This window comes from Homalodisca vitripennis, chromosome 3 (assembly GCF_021130785.1).
Source record: "Homalodisca vitripennis isolate AUS2020 chromosome 3, UT_GWSS_2.1, whole genome shotgun sequence".
In the NCBI taxonomy this organism is placed as follows: domain Eukaryota; kingdom Metazoa; phylum Arthropoda; class Insecta; order Hemiptera; family Cicadellidae; genus Homalodisca; species Homalodisca vitripennis.
This window is the reverse complement of record NC_060209.1, coordinates 68,973,347-68,992,922: the sequence shown is the minus strand read 5'-3', so window position 1 is coordinate 68,992,922 and position 19,576 is coordinate 68,973,347. Positions and strand designations below refer to the sequence as shown.

The 19,576-nt window shown below is 30.2% G+C and overlaps 1 protein-coding gene across 3 annotated transcripts in view; it reads right to left on the bottom strand.

Annotated features, from left to right (window-relative positions):
* Nucleotides 1–2,042: 2,042 nt before the first annotated feature.
* LOC124357039 (UDP-galactose transporter senju) overlaps nucleotides 2,043–19,576 on the bottom strand; it is a 30,930-nt gene continuing 13,396 nt past the window's right edge. For all 3 annotated transcript variants that reach the window (XM_046808425.1, XM_046808426.1, XM_046808427.1), the window contains exons 4-8: nucleotides 17,757–17,803; nucleotides 13,429–13,568; nucleotides 12,994–13,206; nucleotides 9,736–9,933; nucleotides 2,043–8,933 (exon numbers count right to left, since the gene is read on the bottom strand). In XM_046808425.1, coding sequence (XP_046664381.1) covers nucleotides 8,661–8,933; nucleotides 9,736–9,933; nucleotides 12,994–13,206; nucleotides 13,429–13,568; nucleotides 17,757–17,803 — 871 coding nt within the window. In that variant the 3' untranslated portion in view covers nucleotides 2,043–8,660. The remainder of the gene's footprint in view (nucleotides 8,934–9,735; nucleotides 9,934–12,993; nucleotides 13,207–13,428; nucleotides 13,569–17,756; nucleotides 17,804–19,576) is intronic.

Here is a 19,576-nt window from a genome sequence, read left to right as displayed (position 1 = left end):
TTAACGTTTTTCATTGATGATAAATAATTTGAAAAGATAATATGATTTGGATATTTGTAATGTTGGTTATATGTTATATAAATAAGAAACTACTTGTTTGCTATTTTGTACCATAAGGATGGTTAATGTTTGAAATTATATTATCATTTCAGAACAGGCTTATGAAAATGCCAACAACTTAAACCTGATTTTAATATCTCATAGTTTCAATTAATTTTTTATTTAAGCTGAATATTCATTCTTTTTGCAAGGTTAATACCGCAGGTAAAAAACTTCATGTTGTGAGTATTCTTGAGAGAGATCTTTATTTGGATCAGTCACAGTGATAAAGATAGGTATAAATAATTTAACATGACCACACCATTTTTTGATTTTTTTATGGAGATAAGACATAGCTGTTCTAATACCACAAACAAATTTAAAATAAGAATGCAGAACAGCAGTATCTCGTTAAATACATTTCATTACACTGCACATTTCTTACCTTACTTTATACACCATATATAGCACTACAGTATTTGAATTTGTTGAGATCACAGACATTACACTCTTACATATTTGTTTAAGGCCATTCAACAGTTAATATATCAGATAAACTATTTCATGTCAAACAACATCCTTTAGTTAGGGAGTTGAGAGCCAATTTGAGCACAATGTAGTTCTTTTGTAAAATCAATTCCCCTAATAAATGAACAGATAGCTATGCAAATCTATTCCAAAAATTTTATAGGCTTTTGGTGCTTTACATAATACATATCAATTCTAAGACACAAATAACAGCATTACCAATTTTTTTTTGGTTGCGTATAATCTAAAACCCTAGCTCCCGGAACCGTTTTTATCACATTATCACAGGCTCACATCAGTGGTATAACTAGGTCTCGGCTTTCGGGGAGAGAAACACCAATTTGAAGAAACACCAGTTCATGGAAGAACAAAATTATTCTAAATCAGATATGCAAATTAAACATTTAAACATTTAACTGCTGTATTTCAAAGAAGTTGAATTGCTCTTATACATATTTAAAAATGTTGTATGGCTATTGGGGAGGGGGAAATTATTCCCCCTCATCCTCGCTCCTAGTTACACCACTGGGTCACGTGACAGTTAGTGTGTGAAACTGCTGTTCCCATACTGAGATTTTAATTAACAGTAGATATTGTAGGTCTAAACGGCCAGTTTGATTAGAACTGTACGAGGAGGGAAAATTTTGTATACCACTGTAGGAAAGTTACTTTTCACCCTTGAGAGAATATTGCTACACTTGGCTCCATTTCGTGAATATTGCTACACTTGGCTCCATTTCGTACAATCAAACTTCCTCCACATGGTAACTATTACAAGTACATATTTAACCATGACATTGCAAATTTGAACTGGACATAATATTCTATTTGTACTAATACTTAAGAATGCGGACAGCAATGTTTTAGAAGGATAAGTTAAGTCATTGGAGACTATCAATAATAGAAAAAGCCAAGATTGTCAGTTTTAAAAAGGAACTAAGGAGAGGTTCAGAAAAATAGCTATATTTTACGAACTACAAGTGATCACCTACCTAATATTTTAATTTGATAATAAAACAGTTTCAAAATTGTAGTTTTTACTTGAAAAACAAAAAAAGACATACATAGGTGTATACTTATATTATGTTGTTTTAAAAACAATTTCAAACCACCCCTGCTAGTGTAAAAAATATGCATAAACCTACATATACTTTTAAGAGGACATATTTATGTACAACACAAAGTAAAATATTAACAAATTTTGTGATTGTCTGCTTACTGCCGAACTGCTAACATCCGTGAATAAATACAGCAGACAATGAGAAATGCATCAATACAGATACAGAAAATACCAACTTCAAGTCAATATTTTGGTACTTGGATTTCAACTGCATCTATCGTTTTTCATACACAAAGTATTTCCTCACATTCTTACTACTATTCAAAAATTTGTTGATTTTTTCCCCGTTATTATTATTGTCTCAACAATATCTTCCAAATGATGTGAGGGTGTATTAAATATAAACTGGACTGAATTTATTTGAATTAAAACTTTATTTGACTAAACTTACAAATATATATTATCTTAACACATAAAAATCTTGTGTCATTCATATTCATTTACAATAATCTCTGAAACCACTAAACCGATTTCAATGAAATTTTGTTGATATGTATTGTTTGATCCAACTTAAAAGATAGGATAGTTTCAATCTTGATTAATAGACATCAGTTTTTTATTGTGAATTTAAGGTTTTTTTATAGATAAAGGGTTAAATTCTCTTGAAGAGCCTGTTACATGTAATCTACTGTTCTGTGTAAACATAGTTTTATGAAATTGTCGTGTTGCCACGTACCCTAATGATATTGTCAGATACCACAATGTCATTCACAAAACTTTAATCCTCTGTTCGATTAGCATTTTCAATGATCATTAACAGATTTAAAGGCCAGACAATGTCCGTTTGCGGCTTAGTTTTAGAAAATCCATGTTTCTCTCATGGCCAATTATATGTTGCATGCTAACATGTTGGTTAACATCTAATTGATTTATATTAGTAAAAGACAGATTAACTAAAAATATTGTGCACCAAATAGCGCTTAATTGAATTTTAATTGATAGTTATAATTTAGAATAACATAATTGTTTGGAGTAAGAATCAATCTTTTCATAGCTGATTGATAAAAATTTAATATGCAAGCAATAATGAAATTGGAAACTGCTTACTTATTATTTATTGTACTTGAATTCAATACAATACATAATAATGCATAATTTATACATATTAATCATATAATGACCAAGCCACAGCGAAGCATGATAGGTCAGCTAGTTTATCTATATATTCTAGTATACATGTGAATGTATCTGTATATTTGTAAATTTATGTATGTAGTATTTTATTGTTTCTGCAAGATAATTGTTGTAAATTTGGTTCTAATGTCTATTCTATTGTTAACTAGTTATAGTCAGTATTTGTGTGTTCTTGTTATAAAGTTTATTTTTATTGGCACTTTTTTATTAATTTTCTTATTACGAAGATACAGTTTGTTTCTCATCTTATTATTGCATACAAATTACACTACATTAAAGTGAATTGTTTGAACTGTTTTAACTTTTTTTTTTGTTCAGTGGTGGAAAGTAGCTGTGATTGGACTTTAATTAATTAATTGAAGAACTACTTCTTTATATTTAATTAATATAATAGTGCTTCAAAGTATTTGGATATCATCATGTTTTTTAATATTTTCCAATAAATAAATAAATTTAATATCTTCCCAACCTTGATATGCATTTTTCCATTGGATTGGGGGATTTTTATACCATTATTGTAAAACACCTTGGGCATTCTCCTACCCCTACACTGCTTCATTGTGCTCAAAACACTGGCCACTAAGCGCTTCTTTGAGGAGTTAAAAAAATGAAAGTCACAAGTTGACATGTCTGGGATATAATGTGGACATTCCAGTGTTTCCCATCGTAACGCAACCAATATTTCCTAGTTGCATCAGCCACATGTGGCCCAGTGTTGTGCAGAAGACTGACACTACTTTTGGCTTACTGCAGCTTCTTTTTCCTTTGAAATTATAATTTTGCAGTATGCAGTACTTCACAATTTAAGATTATTGTGCTATAATTGTGTGTTGATCGTAAAGAAAATTAACATGAAAAGCATCTTGTCAGTTAAAAAATTGTTAACATAACTTTTCCACCACACTGTGTCTTTGCCTTCACCAATGCTCTCTCACCACTCTACTCCATACTCACATATTAAACTTGGATGTGTAATGGTGCACCTGAGTTTTATCACACAACAATGCGATTCCAATAAACCTCACCTTCTTAAAATCAATTGAAGAGCCCCTGCAAAACCGCCAATTGATGTCACTTGTGATTCTTGATAACAGACATGGAACCCACTTGGTGGACACTTTGGTATCCCAAGTTACCTGTCAAAGATCCCTTGGACACTACCATAATTTGTATCGAGTTCCTAACAATTTCAAAGAGAGTTATCCAATGAGATTTTCCTCAATGAGATTTTGTACTACCTAAATGTTGACCTTGGTTACTCTCATCCCTGAGTGACTACCATGGCTCTTGTTCTCAACACACAGGTTCTTGACAGGGTATCACCCCAAATTGTGCATGTAACCATCACAAACTTACTGTTGTGCTCACCCCTTTCTTGGCCCAAAACTTGATTATTATCTGCTGCTCCATGAAAACATGTACTTCCTGTTCACTCATGATTTTTTTTTATAGTAAACGGATCCACGAGAGTTGCAGTCAGTTCCTCCCTCTCCTTAACAGTACAGGCTAACTATGCATCAACCGACTGTAGGTCAATAACTTCTATGCAAGTTTTTAGATAACCAGTTCCATTTATATTTGGCACACATTCATATTCAAATTGATGTATACTTGTATAAACTATTTCCACCATCTCCTCAAAAGATTCCCTTCTCCCAAAGAATCATCACATAAAAACTGAGTTTCTTAGGCCCTGCATTAATGTGCACAGTATTATACCATTCCCATACTAAGTAATAACCCTGTATGGAGCCAAACTGAAAAATAACATTAGCCATGGGACACAAACAGTTATAATTAATAATAAATGAAAAAATATTTTTTCAAATCGGTAAAATTAAAAGAGACAGCATATAAAGTATTGGTAAATTGAAAAATTAAACTAACTCTTATTCTAATAAAAACTATCAATATAAACTATAATATATCACTTTGCTAGATATATCACAATGTCGTCAATTGTGCATCCAGTCTAAAACCTTTATTCCTATTTAAAAACACTCCATTGCCAAAAAATCTAATCTGTACAATATGTTATTGGTAATCTAAAATAAGTAAAATAAAAATAACATAAAAATCTAATTTACATCAATCCAATTATGGTACTACATTTACTAAGCCTGGGTTACAGTACTCAGATCTCTGGCTCGCTGAATTATTCTAAAAAACTTCAGAAAATAATTTCTATAAATGTTAGCATGCATACATAGTAAACTTTATAGATATCCCAGAAAACTTATAGGTTTTTGTGCATTATAGTCTACTTATGTATAAAAATAGGATACCAGAGAGTTCTTAAAAATTACATGTATACAGTATGAAATGCATCTAAAATCTAATACTGTATCCAAAATATGTTAAAACTCGTAATTACTTTTTGATTATAAAACTTGTGTCAACATAAATTTTTGGGGTTATCTGACATTTAAAATCCTCCCCACTGTTAGTGGTTATGATTGCAATGATAACCAAAAGGCTAAAAGTTCCTTTACACAGCCCCACAGTCATATATAAACTAGCCTGATAGATCCATGGTTGATTAAAACTAATAGACAGGAAAGGTAAACATAAAACAACACATCATAAAATAATTCTCACTTTGGCACTATCATTTTTTGACACAAAAAAGCATATGAAATATTTTTATTCTTTGGTAATTCAACCTTCTGAGAGCTGACAGCAATGTTATATTACTGGAAGCACCATGTCCACTAAGTTATGATAAAATTGCAATGTTGTTGCAGACTAGTAAACATTAAGTTTTAATTTTAAATCTTATTTATAACAAATATGTTATAATTATGGACTGTTTAAAATTTTAAGCATTTTAGTTCACAAAAACAAAACTCGTTACGTTGACATTGAACGTTTTTTAGATTAGTGAGTACCTTTCAAACATTGTGGTTGAAAGGTACAGCGTATGTGTCCTACCTCTCAGAGGATCATAAACAGAAAGGCACATACACTGTGTCCTCTGTTCTGCGTTAAGTAATAACAACTGTATTTCTTGTCATTTCGACTAGAATGTGTTTGGATGCTCTAATTTACATTTTGTGTTTTGTTTTCAAAATAATACAATAAACATCCGGTAGAGTGAGTTTTGTTCACTTCAGACCTTCAAATAAATGCAAATTAAATATTTTGGTTTCCCATTTTTTTTTAGTTCAGATTTATTTATCAAAGAAATGTATGAATAGAACAATGAATAAAAATATGTTTTACAATAACAATTAGTGCAATAAAAACTACTGCAAGAAAACTGTGAGCCCCACAGATTGTCTGCTTTCGCCACACCATCTGCCACTGCAAATAACTACAGCTGCCCATATGTCAAACACTGAGGTTTTTCACGGCCCGCAATGGGTTATAGGAAGTATACTTTCATATCCACACAACAATTACTATCACTTTGATCTAAAGTCACTGAATTAACAAAATAATGTCTTTTCATGTCTCACATAGATGTGTCAAAGTTCATTTCTGTAAACTGAATAATACTAGTAAACATTTCTTAAAGAAACTCAATACCAAATTTCTTTAATTTCCAGAAAATACTTGTAAATATATTATACTTTGTCATAGCTTATGATTTTATATTATGCATTTGAGACAGCAAGTTTTGTTTGTACTTGTGAACTCAATTTTCTACAAAAGAATGTATCTGAGAAATAATCTATTCCAAAAATATATTTCAAAAATAAATTCTTCTTTGTTTAAAGTTTGTTTTTGGTGATAGAGATTTTGTGAAAGAAACAGACTTTTCAGACACATGCCATTGCTATGTACAAAACAATAAAACTATAAACAGGTCACAATGTCTGCTTGCTAACCACGAAGTAACAGTACTCAATGGTAAAATGGTGATTATTAGGCAGGAAGAAGATGGAACAAATCGGGAAGGGGGGTTATAAGTTCATTCTAAATGAACTTCTAAAGATCATATTGTGACTGAGTATTGATTTTATTTGAATTCGGCATTCTGCTTCCATCAGTGGGTTTCTATTTTAGTATTTGCAACCAAAGTGTTCTATTTTAAATAAGGGTTGACCAAGTTGTTGGGCTGCTAATTAAAATTTTCTTGTTTGTACTAATGGTTTGTATGTAATTATCGTGTGTATGCATTGCTAGATCTGAAAATGTTAAATCTCATAAGCATTACTAAAACTGAAAACTTTGGACATTTTTTGTTTCAACAAGAAATTTTGTTTTGACTATGTAATTTAAACTCATTAAAAATACAGACTGATATTTTAAACTTCGGATTTATATTCCTGTTTTAGTTTAGATCACATGAGAACACCCTCAAGAAGCATGACCTTATATGTACAAAATAAACTACTGTCTCAAAATGTGTAATATAAAATCATTCCATTTCATAAGGATTGAATTTAAAATTTGTAAATATGGTGGGTATGTTGAAAATCTTTAGTTTTTTCATATTCAAAATAATTCAAAGAAAGAATTAATAAATAATAGTAGACAAACAGTTCAATTTTACTTCTTGAAATTATTTAAGCTTAAAATTAAATGCTTAATAGCAAAATCAATATATAATTTAAGCATTGTTTTACTGTACATAATAATGTAGTTAATAAAATATTTCCAACGTTCTATAGAATGTACTAGAAATTATATCTGTTCATTTAATTTACAGAAAAAATATCACATACAAGAACAATTCAATTGTTATTCAGCATCGTATACTACTATGATCTGTTGCATTACACTAAAAATCAACATGCAAGTTAAGAGTCAATTGCTTTTCTATGTTTACAATTGATGTCTTCTATTTTATTTTATAAACAGAGTTTTGTAAGCAATAAAATCTTAAATAGTGTATAATAATTAATAATTTGTTCACATAATTACAAATGATAATTAAATAAAGAATGCTTCTTCTCTCATTGATTTGTTTCAAATAGTTTAACCATGTGGTCCTGGTACCTATACATTAACACGTTGGCTACCAACCTGTTAAACATTGATAATTGGAAACAATAGACAAACATCACATGCTTGGAAAGTACCTGGTAATAGCCAACGTCTTAATGATATCCATTAAAATATGCTACTGATTGTTTTATATCAGATTAACCTATACATTCATTAATGATGCAATGTGGATATTGAATCGTGTCTTAAATATAAATATTGGTAAAGCTATAAATGCTTATCACTGAGAAAAAAAATATAGGAACACTAAAAAGTCATAAAATTAGAACAAATATTATAAACTAGAACCGTCAAGACTAGAAATTAAAATGGTCTAAGATTAATATAATATTTCTTAAACAGCACAAAACTCATTTTACAAAATTAGATTTTATCTAAAATAACATGCATAAATTAAACAAAACTAATATTAAATCATTTTGGTAATATTACTTAAAATACTAAAACATTGTGAAAACAGTTCCAAACAAACAAGTTGTCACAAATAAATAAACGCAATATTTTTTAAAGAGTTCATATAACTGCGCTAAAAATACTCTTGTTCTATGATACAAGATAGTCAAGGTCTCTACGCTACTTCATCCAGTAGGGTAATTATATATAGACATTTACAATTAAATTCAGAAAACTACTAAACAAGTAATCCTGTAATCAATTAACAAAAATGCATAACGTAACTTTATAAACTATTATGACTGTGTAAATGTCACAAAAATATCAGAAACAAGCTCTTTTAATGCTTAGAACAACACATTCAGTAATGATGGTTTGCAACTAATGCATCTGTACTGAATCGTAACTGTTACCCATATTAAAAAAAAACCTCTTAAAATACTGCATTATATTATTAACATTGACAATAACTACTAACAGTACCCCTTGTTCATTAAACCGAACTGACTTCCTTGAAAGTAGTTTCTTTAGGTATCCTAACATTTATGACAGGGTTTTGGCTGTACATTATCACAGCTATTGATACTACGAATATTGCAAAAAACGTATTTAAATGAATAGGTATGCTAAAAAACAGCCAAGTCAAGAGGGCAGTGAATATCAATTCCAAAGCACTTGCGAATGTTTTTAGAATTGAATTCAAGGAACGTAGAAAGAAACTTGTCACAATGCCAATTGCTGCATTATTCAAGATCACCAAAATCACCTGCAAAATAGAAAAATACTGTAGTAGCATAACAACATTATACAAATTATTCTCAAGGAAAATTTTCCTATTTCATTTAGAACAATCCAAGTGGTAACACTTCTTTTATTAAGGACCGGACACAGGTCCTTCTTAAAATTGTGTCATTATCTGCATGCAATAATTCTTGAAAAAAAGGTCTAAAACACTTGGTACATGAACTATTTATTCTTCTTGGTCCAAGAAAGAACTCTCTTGGTTGTTGGATCAAAAGGTCAAAATTAAATGTAAAAATAAAACACTAACATTTTTACATTGGTCTTAAGGGAATGACGGCAATGAGAAAATCGTATATTAAACAAATTTGTAAACACAAACTAAAACAATCATACAGAATTTTATCTTGTGACAAAGTAACATGTGAAGTTACTTTGTTGGAACTTCTGTTATGCTCTGTTGGGTCCTTAGATATTTTTTGTATCACTGTCTTACTAAGGCTTTCCGTGAACACCAATACAATTACAAATATTTGTTTTCTATTTAACATTTTAAAAATTATATTATTTCAAATTCTTTAATAATAAAAAAACTGAATGATAAATATCAATGGTAAAAAGTTCATTATAACATTCAAATGACAGTTGCATACAGTTTATTACAGCATAGAATTATTTATACAAACAATGTAATACCGAGAAGACAACGTCCTTGATGACAAACAAGTTAACGATGCTAAAGAGCGGGGCAAGCCAGTGCTCTGACTTTGACCAGCTAATTAAGTATCACCTGAATGTCTAATTATAAACGAGTGGACTACACTCACCTTGAAATCTAACAGGTGGTCTAGCTGTGTGGTATCCCATACCACGGACAGCTGGCCTTGCCAGCCGAGCAGAGCTACATTACACACAATAGAGTCCACGTACATGAATGTATTTTGGATGTAGATATTGCAAGCTTCGGAGTCAGTGCTCTTGAGGAGTAACTCGTTATAGACTCCTGCCAGACATGAGCAGACTATCTGCATGACCACAAGAAGAGAGAATGTTAGAGAATCGTATTGACTAAGTAGCTCTACATGTCACTCTGACGTCAGCATCTGACAAGACAATTGCCGAGTTGCAACTCTAATGTTCAAGATAGTCCTTGTGAAATAATGTCTAGTTATCCTAGTGTACATCAAGAAGATCAGGACAAATCTCTTAAAAAAAGTCTTTGAGTGGTTATGACTATATTTAAAAAAAAAACATAGGAAATAACACGGATTATGAAAAAACAGATCACCAGCAAAAGTAAACTTCAATAAATGTATTATAGCATTACTTGACAAGAAAAATACAATTACTTTGATTTTATGGAATTAATAAAAGCCTTAAATAGCATCTCTCATGAAAAGCTATTCAATAAACTGCAGTATTTAGGAATCAAACAAAATCCTCTAAATTGATCCTAATTTTTCCCTTCTGACAGACAACAGTTTGTTTAAATTTCTTATACAGATTTACAAAATTCAAATAAAGAACAAAACAAATAAAATATGGAGTTTCACTGAGATCTACACTAGAACCGTTGTTATTTACTTGCTGTATAAAAGACATGCCTAAAGTTTTAAGTAACATCAATTTAATCAAGTGCAAACTCTATATTTTGTAAGTGCAAGACAACTTACATCTTGTATCAATAAACATTTTAACAAACTTTACGTGTTTTATAATAATCCATTATAAAAAAATAAAAAAACAAAGCAAACACTTCTTTGAACCTTATTCCTTTATTTATGACAATAATAGGATATTCAATTTGGGTTCACTGAATTTTTGATCCTGAATTACGAGAATAATATTTGTTGGGACAAACACATTGAGTGTGTTGAGAGTGGGGGTAACTTTGGACTATATGCATTAAAATACACATCTAACAGAATTTTGTTTTGCATTCCAGTTTTGAAAATTATTGTTTATGCGTACATTAAATTTCACATTGTATCTTTAGTTATGGCTGCCATTAAAACATTAATAAAATACTATTTTTACAAAAATGATGTTTCAATGAATAATATCAAATGTAAAGGAAGATATTTGGTACAACAGCACTTTTCATAACTAAATACTTTAAAAGTGTATAGTTTATATTGTAGAGTGTATAATTTATGTAATACAACTACAACTCTGCTTCAAGTTGGATGACAAGCAACATATCATACAAGACACAAAAATTTTACAGCGATACCTCGGCTAATCTTGAGTAAAATAAATACTACCTACTCCAGAATCAATTTTGTCTAGATTACCAATCTGTTTGCAGGACATCTTGAGAATAAAATGAGTTGAAGACTTAAAAATATGTACACATTTTCATAAAAGGCTGTTATTTAATATGTGGTATGATATACTCTTAACCTTGATCTTGTTATAAAATGTTGTAAAATTACAAATATTTTTTAAACATAAACCTAGGCAGCCAAATATTAGTAAGTGCGTAAGAAAGTATAAAGCATTTTATTAATAGAAAATAAAAATTATATACTAAAACTTTAAATATTGCAAATCAACAGAACACAATATTTTTTAATTAACCAATAAAAACAATAGAATTCTCATTTTATAGATATAATATAATAATGCATATTTTATAATATGCAAACAAAGTGTACACTTTTTGTATATTTAAACACTATAACTATAACAAAGTTTGATTTTGGTTCTTGGATAACTGGTAAAAATTAAAAAAAAAAACTGAAAATCTTCAAATGTGTATTGATTACACCTAAAAAAAATTGATTGACATTAAAAATATATTGGATGAACAAATGCTAGATCATTGGATTGAAAGAGTATTTCAAATCTAAATCTTGTCCTTGTCTACTGTCTTTAAATCTTGACACCATGTTGATTGTTTGTCCAGAAATATAAATAATTAAAAACAATTAATTATATTCTTTCAATTTTTAAGAACAAAATAAATATGGGAACTTCCAATGAGATATGCTTATTTGTATTATTTATACTGATTTAAATAAGCAAAAATATGTATAGTATTATATTATTATGCCATAATAATATGTATGATTCACTAGTGTTCACAATATTGAAAAACATTAACCTTATTATTATATTTTTTCTATTGTGAAACCCCTTTAATGAACTGAAAACATATTAGGGAATTGTTTGTTATTTCCAAATGTACTGTAAAATTGTATGTTTGTAATGTCCAAAATTGAATAAAATACATATATAAAATGAAGTTATAACAAGTCAAGAGTTCCACCAACACGTAATGGTTAATATGAAAGAATGAAAGAAAAGTAGCAGCATGATTGTATCAATATCTGAAAAAAACAAACCATTTAACTAAATGTCTAATATGATTGATTCAAACTATAAAAGGTGTTAACATGATAACAACCAAATAAATAACAACCTTCAACTTATGAATTAAATTTGAACAGATTGAAAAACAGAACAGTAATAAAAGAAACCTACACTAAAAACTAAATAAGAACAATAATATTCTGAAATAGTAACAAGAAAAATTGCAGTAGTAAATGCAACAATATGAGATCCCACACAGAAACGGACTGGTGAGGAAAGAAAACACCTAATATACAATATTTTTAATTCTGAAAAATTCTTCAATGGTATAAAAAGGGATACAATAAAGCCAATTATATAGTTTTGTTTTAACCGTTATTACAGATGTTTTAGTCATGTAATGCGATAAAATTTGATATTCAAACATGCTGCAGTCATGATTAAATAACTAAAAACAATAATTCATAAATACTGAATTAGTCTGCATATATGGCAGTCGGAGAGATAAAGTGAAAACCAAATCAAATGAAAACAGTTACAGGTGATTTCATTTTCTCTCAGGTTGTTACAAAAGTTTTGTCTTTACACTCAAGAATCTAAGTTAAGTAGTTATTATAATATATATATATATATATATATATATATATATATATATATATATATTGTAAATGTATTAAAGATAGCTTAATATCTAAGAAAATCTAATACTTTACAAGTAAACAGTCTGTTGTTGCTGAAAATAAAATTTAACCAATGGATCAAAGCAGTACCTGAATTAAGATGAGTAGCATGTTCCAGCTGAACACTGAGGTCATGTGCTTGTCCATGGACGTGATGACAACATCCGGATCTGTGACTTGCTGCACCGGTGGATCGGTAGTGGGCGAGGAGCTAGAGAATGGTAGCTGCTTGATAATACAACCTGCAGTCAGCAAGACAAGGGATAGCCACTGCTTAGTGCTCAGCTGCTTTTTGAAAAGCATCTGTAAAAAAAAGTACCTATTATAGAAAACTTACATCTGGTAGTAGCTCACTCGTGTTATGAATATATCGAGCATATAGTGGTTCCTATTATAAAAAATGTATATCCTAACTGGAGTGTCTACATTGAATTGATGAGTATGTATTATTTTTTCACACACAAGGTTTCTCTAAACAGATGGGCATATTACACACCGACGATATAGTGATAAAGTTCTTATTACCTGGAAGAGAACTCCTGTTACAACCACCCTGAATTGTAGCAGAAGATAGTATGAGGTGGGGTCAAACACAGAGAGATTGACAAATGCCAAGTTGTTATACAAGCAGTAGAGGAACGCTGGCACAAAGTAATGGTACATCACTGTAACAAACAAAGACCATTACAAATTTGTCATGAGTGTTTGCACCTTGGTGAGTTCGCTGTTGTAGTCACACAATGCAAACAAACAGTTACTGTGTGTTGTTGTTGTATGATCCTGGAGTATTTCATGGTTTATTTCTAGTGTTTATTGTACCATGGAAATAACCTATGCAGAAATAGATGATTCGCTTCATTTTCATGACAATGACACAAAAACGGCTAGCGAAAATGACGGTTAACAACATATACAAAAAATTGAAAAAGACTACAAATTACTTTTTTGCATAAAAAAGTATATGTCTAAAATTCTACAAACCTGTCTCTTTAAAACACCAACAAACAAAAACAGCAAAACAATATAGTTAAAGGGTTAAGATAAGTATATAGCATATTGACAACCATTTCACAAAAAATGAGATAGTTAAATTTTTAATATGTTAATGGACTCCAATGACCTATGCTGGGCTGGTGTACAACACATTCACTACTGGAACCAACTTAGCAGGAATAAGACAAATTGCATCAACACATACTTTACAAACTGCCAAGAGAGCTTATTTTTTTCCTTAGATAAAACTATATTATAAACTTTTGTATAAGTTTACTTGTAATAATAAAATTTCATTGTTTCAGTTTTGAAATGTACTTACTTTTTACATTACAATAAGTGATGTCATAATTCTGTAGTGTACAGGACTACAGTCCTTTGAGATACTCCATATAACCAAAGAGCACATTTACAATGCTTAAAAATCAGCTGCTATGACTACAATAGTCTATTAATAAAACACAACATTGTGGATCTCTCTGCCCAAGACATGTTGAATAGTATTGCACAGGTGAGCCTATAGAGTTCCCCACTGGTACAAACATGTTTAGGACGTTTGGTCACTCAACAGATTTATTAAATTCTTTTGCCAAATTTCTGTTTTGTATTTTTAATACGGTATACAAAACTAATTTTAAAACTTAAGAAAAAAAAATGTTATGATACTTACAAGCAACTTAAATGTAGATTTTGTGTACATACGGATATGTGGCTACCTGACAGTTTCAATTATACAAGTAAGATTTTTTAGAAAATACTCACTAAAACATGGACAGTTCAGATATTTATCAAATTTAATAAAACAGATAAACAAATACACGCATTTTAAAATTTGTTACAGTAAAAATGTATTAATTGTATTTCAAAACAAAATGTATTGGTCGTTTGGAGAAACCTAAACACTTTGATTGCATAGTCATTCAGGTTTGTTCGACAGAATCTACCTCTAAATGCTGTGTCTTATCATAAATCAAGTTTTAAAAACTAGTTTTTTACCTAACCAATCTCCATAACTGTCTGTCATATTGTTGGAGATTGCTTGTAGCTAATAGAACGACCACAGGTTGCTTCAAATTTCAGACGAACATAACCTTAATAACCAATCATTTTAAAGCAGTTTCAAAACTTCAGCAAACAAACATGTTTGACTGTTTATTTTAGGTTAATTATGTGATGTTTTTATCACATCTGTCACAAAACCAAAAAAGGTCAAGTATTGTATGTGTTATTACATATCTTATTATAGATACATAATACTGTAATCCAGTGGTGTAGAAAAGGGGGTCCAGCGGGGGCGGGTCACACTGGGTGTCACCTTTTTGGGGTGACACCCACCCGGTCCCTCAACTGTAAGAACAATGTAAAAACAACAACAAAAATAAATTGCTAGCACAAAAATTACTTTTTCTGGGATTCATCCACTAGCACTAGCTCAGCTCTATGTATGATTTGAGGATACCTGCAAAAGAGCCTGACGCTGTCGTGGGGGATTCCCCGTCCCATACTCGCGATCTTTGACGTTTCAGTTGCAACATTTCTCATTTGTTTCGTGAAGTGTGTTGTGTTTGGTTAGCGTGAATTGTTAAACATTTATTATTCTATAGTGATAGATAATAAAAAGAAAAAATATATGACCTTTATCATATAACATTTATTGCTTTTTACTTTCAATGGAGTGACACCACCAACTTTCGCACCGGGTGCCACCCAAGGTAGCTACACCACTGCTGTAGTCTAGTATGTAATTAAAAAGTATTGTAGTATTTCTAGTTCAATAACATGTTTTATTCCATCCCACTGCCCTCCACAAAAAACTAGATTTGTTTAGAAATGTTTGATTAACTAAAAAATAGATTATTCGAATATCCCCTGTACCAATTGTTTCAAATGATCAGTACTTCACTGTTCTTGATATCAAAAATTACATGACAAACGCTATAGTGTAAAGCATAACAGTGAACAGCAATACAAGTTACAGCAGCACAACACAATTCATCCTTTATTTTTAACTGACATCCATAAACAGAGGCCTACTTTCTTCTCAGTTGAATTTTTAAAGAAAATCCAACTACTAACAATAGTGTTGGAGACTAAAATACTAGAATGTGTTATATGCTATAGTTATGTTAGATTTTAAATACTAATTAGGAACAACATTTTTGAAATTTTCATTGGGCCTTTGTCTAAAAACACTTAAAAAAAATATTAATTTTAAAAACTAAGCATTCTTAATAATTTAAAAGTCCCATTTATATGTATATTGTAAGATAATCTAAACTTATCTTGTTTAGTGAGAACTAAACTTTTTTACTATAATGAAGTGTAACTTTAAAAAGGCTCACTTTGTATATTGTTAAAATCTGATACCTTGATAATAATAATTCTGAATATATATCCTGAGAAATTTTTATAACTGTGGCAAATTTAAAAAAAAAAGTTGTAGAGCGCTGAGAATTCCCAACTTGGTATTCTAACATGGTACCACACATGATAAGAAACTTTTACAAATATACCAAGACTCAAGTATTAGATAAACGTTTTTTCCTCTTACAAAATGCCCTACTGAAAACTAATACTGTTGAAACATAGTATGCCATTGAAAATAACCATTGTGTGTTATGTTAAATTTATTTATTTTTACGTAAATAGAGTAAATATTATTTATTGTTATTAAATGAAAAAAACAAATGACCAGCATAACGGAATGGCATTTTGATCTCTTAATATATCTAGTGAGGTATTTCCTTACAAGATTAAGTCAGTCTCATGTCCAGTAGTACAACAGTGTCTCAAGCTGGTCAGACATATGTTGGCAATATAGAGATTAAGAATTGTACTGCTTCCTAAAGCCAAAAATAGCACAGATCATGAAAAAAATTAAAGTAGTGCAATTATGAGATAAACAAAAGCGTAAGACACTCAACAGTGGAGATAAAAGTGCTATAAGCTCAAATGTTTTAGCATGATAATTATGTAAAGAAAACAAATCCCTTGCATGATATTTATATTTGTTATATTAAAAAGAAATTAAAATACAATCCTTTAACTAAAAAAATATGAAGGTTTCTGTTATCCTCTTAACCTTAACAGCCTTTAAAAATATTCATTGTTTTACAAAAGTTGTAATATTATTATGTTGATGTTCCATTGTATTCGTGTGGAATATTTTCTGGTATAATTCTCGTACAATTCTTATTTTTATTATTGATATACTGATAAACCCTATTCTCCTACAATAAATGTTTTATCTTGCATTAACAGCACATATTAACAGTTTATCTTAAACTTCCCATTTCAGAAAATGTAAGACATCACATTAAATTACAGCTCTTAACAAATGATAGAAACATCAAGTGATAACACTGACTGTGTATGACTGATAACTTTAATGGTTTTTCCAGACACACCTCAGAAAGCTCAGTAAATAAAATACTCTACTAAAATAGAAAACAATGTTTCAATTTCAGAATATATATATATAAACATTGAATCGTAAAAAGTACTTGCTCCGCCGGGACTCGAAACCGGAACTCTCACTTGCCGGGTATATATATACACACACAGGGGCCCACCCTATGTCAGGAGGTAATGTAAAAGCACAAAAATCACAAAGTACTTAAGCACATTATGTTTATGAAAGTTATCTTCACAAATCAGGTTGTACTTATTCTAATACAAAATGGTTTTAACACATCAATGCATATTTTTATAATTGTTTAGAAGATGTAGCAGAATTTTTGATGTGTGTTTTATACTGTACATTTGTACTTAAATCACTTTATACTTTAATGGTAGACAAATATAACTCAACTAAATCTAACACAATTGTAAAATATTATTTCGTTAAACAGTATAAATACCTTTTATATGGGTCTTCGTTTCACTGATAAGTTGAACAACTTTATGGCTGAAACAAATAAATCAAATATTATTTTTACACTAAAAACAAAAATGCACTAGCAGTTTGATTTATATGAGATACACATTAAACACTATATCAGACATATTTTAATCAATACATAGTTTTAAAATAAACAAAAACTCCAAAATATATTGTTTATTAATAAAATGCAACATCACACATGTTTAGTGCTCTCAATGAATGACTGACTAGATCCAAGGTTAGAGGGTGAAATTGTCACACAAAGTTCGTTATTTTGGAGTTAAAATATTTTGCTAATTTCCATCATTTTGGCATTTGTTTGTACTATTATATCTTATCCATGGTATGTTAAAATATAACGTGTTCGATTTTGAAACGAGTCGTTGTTTATTGTTTTATTTTATCTGTTGATTGTTTGTTTTGATTAGTTCACATCTCAAATGGCGTTGTGGCAAGATCACGCTCTTGCAGATATTCTTTTCTGAAAGTTTTAATAACTTGGTGGAAAACAAACTCATTGAAAGTAAAATTTAACTGAGCGATGAGCAAACTGAGTGAAAGTGGTGATGAAGAAATTCAAGAAAATTATGTGACAAGGCCTAAACTTCAAACTTGGGGGTGGCCAAGTTTGAAGTTTAATGATCCACATAATTTTATTTTTAGTGATATATATCCAATTGTTGCTAGGCAACTAAATCCTTAAAATATAAGGTAAAAAAATACAATTTTAACATGTTATGTGCTAGTTTAACCCATTGCAGGCGACAAAAAATCTTAGCACGTGACACCCAGCAACTGGAGTTGTTTACAGTGGTAGGTGGTCGGCCGCTCCACCATGGTGCGTACAATTTACTTGCAGTAATATTAACTGCACTATTTTAACAAGTTATATATTTTTATGTAATACTATGTGCATTTATTTATTTAGATAAGTACTGAACTAAAATATTTTATTTATGTTTGTTGATTGACACTGAAGTAAAATTATCAAAAGGTAAATTAAATAGAAACAATAAAGTAAAATTAAAACTTGAACTTTCTTTTTACACAATATACACACATTACACAAACAAACACTATATACTGTTCTAGACGGTGGTATATCTGGATCAGAATCAGACTGGACGTCAACCTGCCTGAAAATTCAGCTTGTTGGTCGATGGCTTTGCACAGCTCGGGATTATACACTAATATTCATGGAAAAACACAAACTAATTCATCATCAAACAACATATCATCGTTGCCACCATATTCTCTATCACTGCAACTTTCTAATAAGTATCTGTCAAGTTCTGAAGAACACAGTCCATTGTAAACAACAAACACCATCAACCGCCATTAATTACAAGCAAAATTGAATATGAAAAAGATCATATTAGTAACAGCTGATACCATTTCAGCTGATATTTGTAGGCTACTACTGCAAAAACAAAACCGTACCAAATGTAACTGGAAGCATCTGAGCGCATTCTAGTGGAAAAAGCACGAAATAAACAGTAATGGAAAACCGTGAACTGGGGACGTGCAGCGCAATTTTTTCAGTGTTAGGTCAACTAAACAGTCGGATGTGTAGCGTGTGTCTTTCGCCTGCAATGGGTTAATATTTTTAATTAATCCTTAGCACCCACACAATTTCCATTGCAAAATGAAAAATTAATTTGGCACTTGAGGATAAAAATATTTTAATTTTAATTGATAGTCAATGGTTAACAAATTGTTTCTCAATTAACTCATTGATTGCGACAGATACCCTAGTGCGCAACAGTATCGTACACTAGTCAAGATCATTTAGCATTT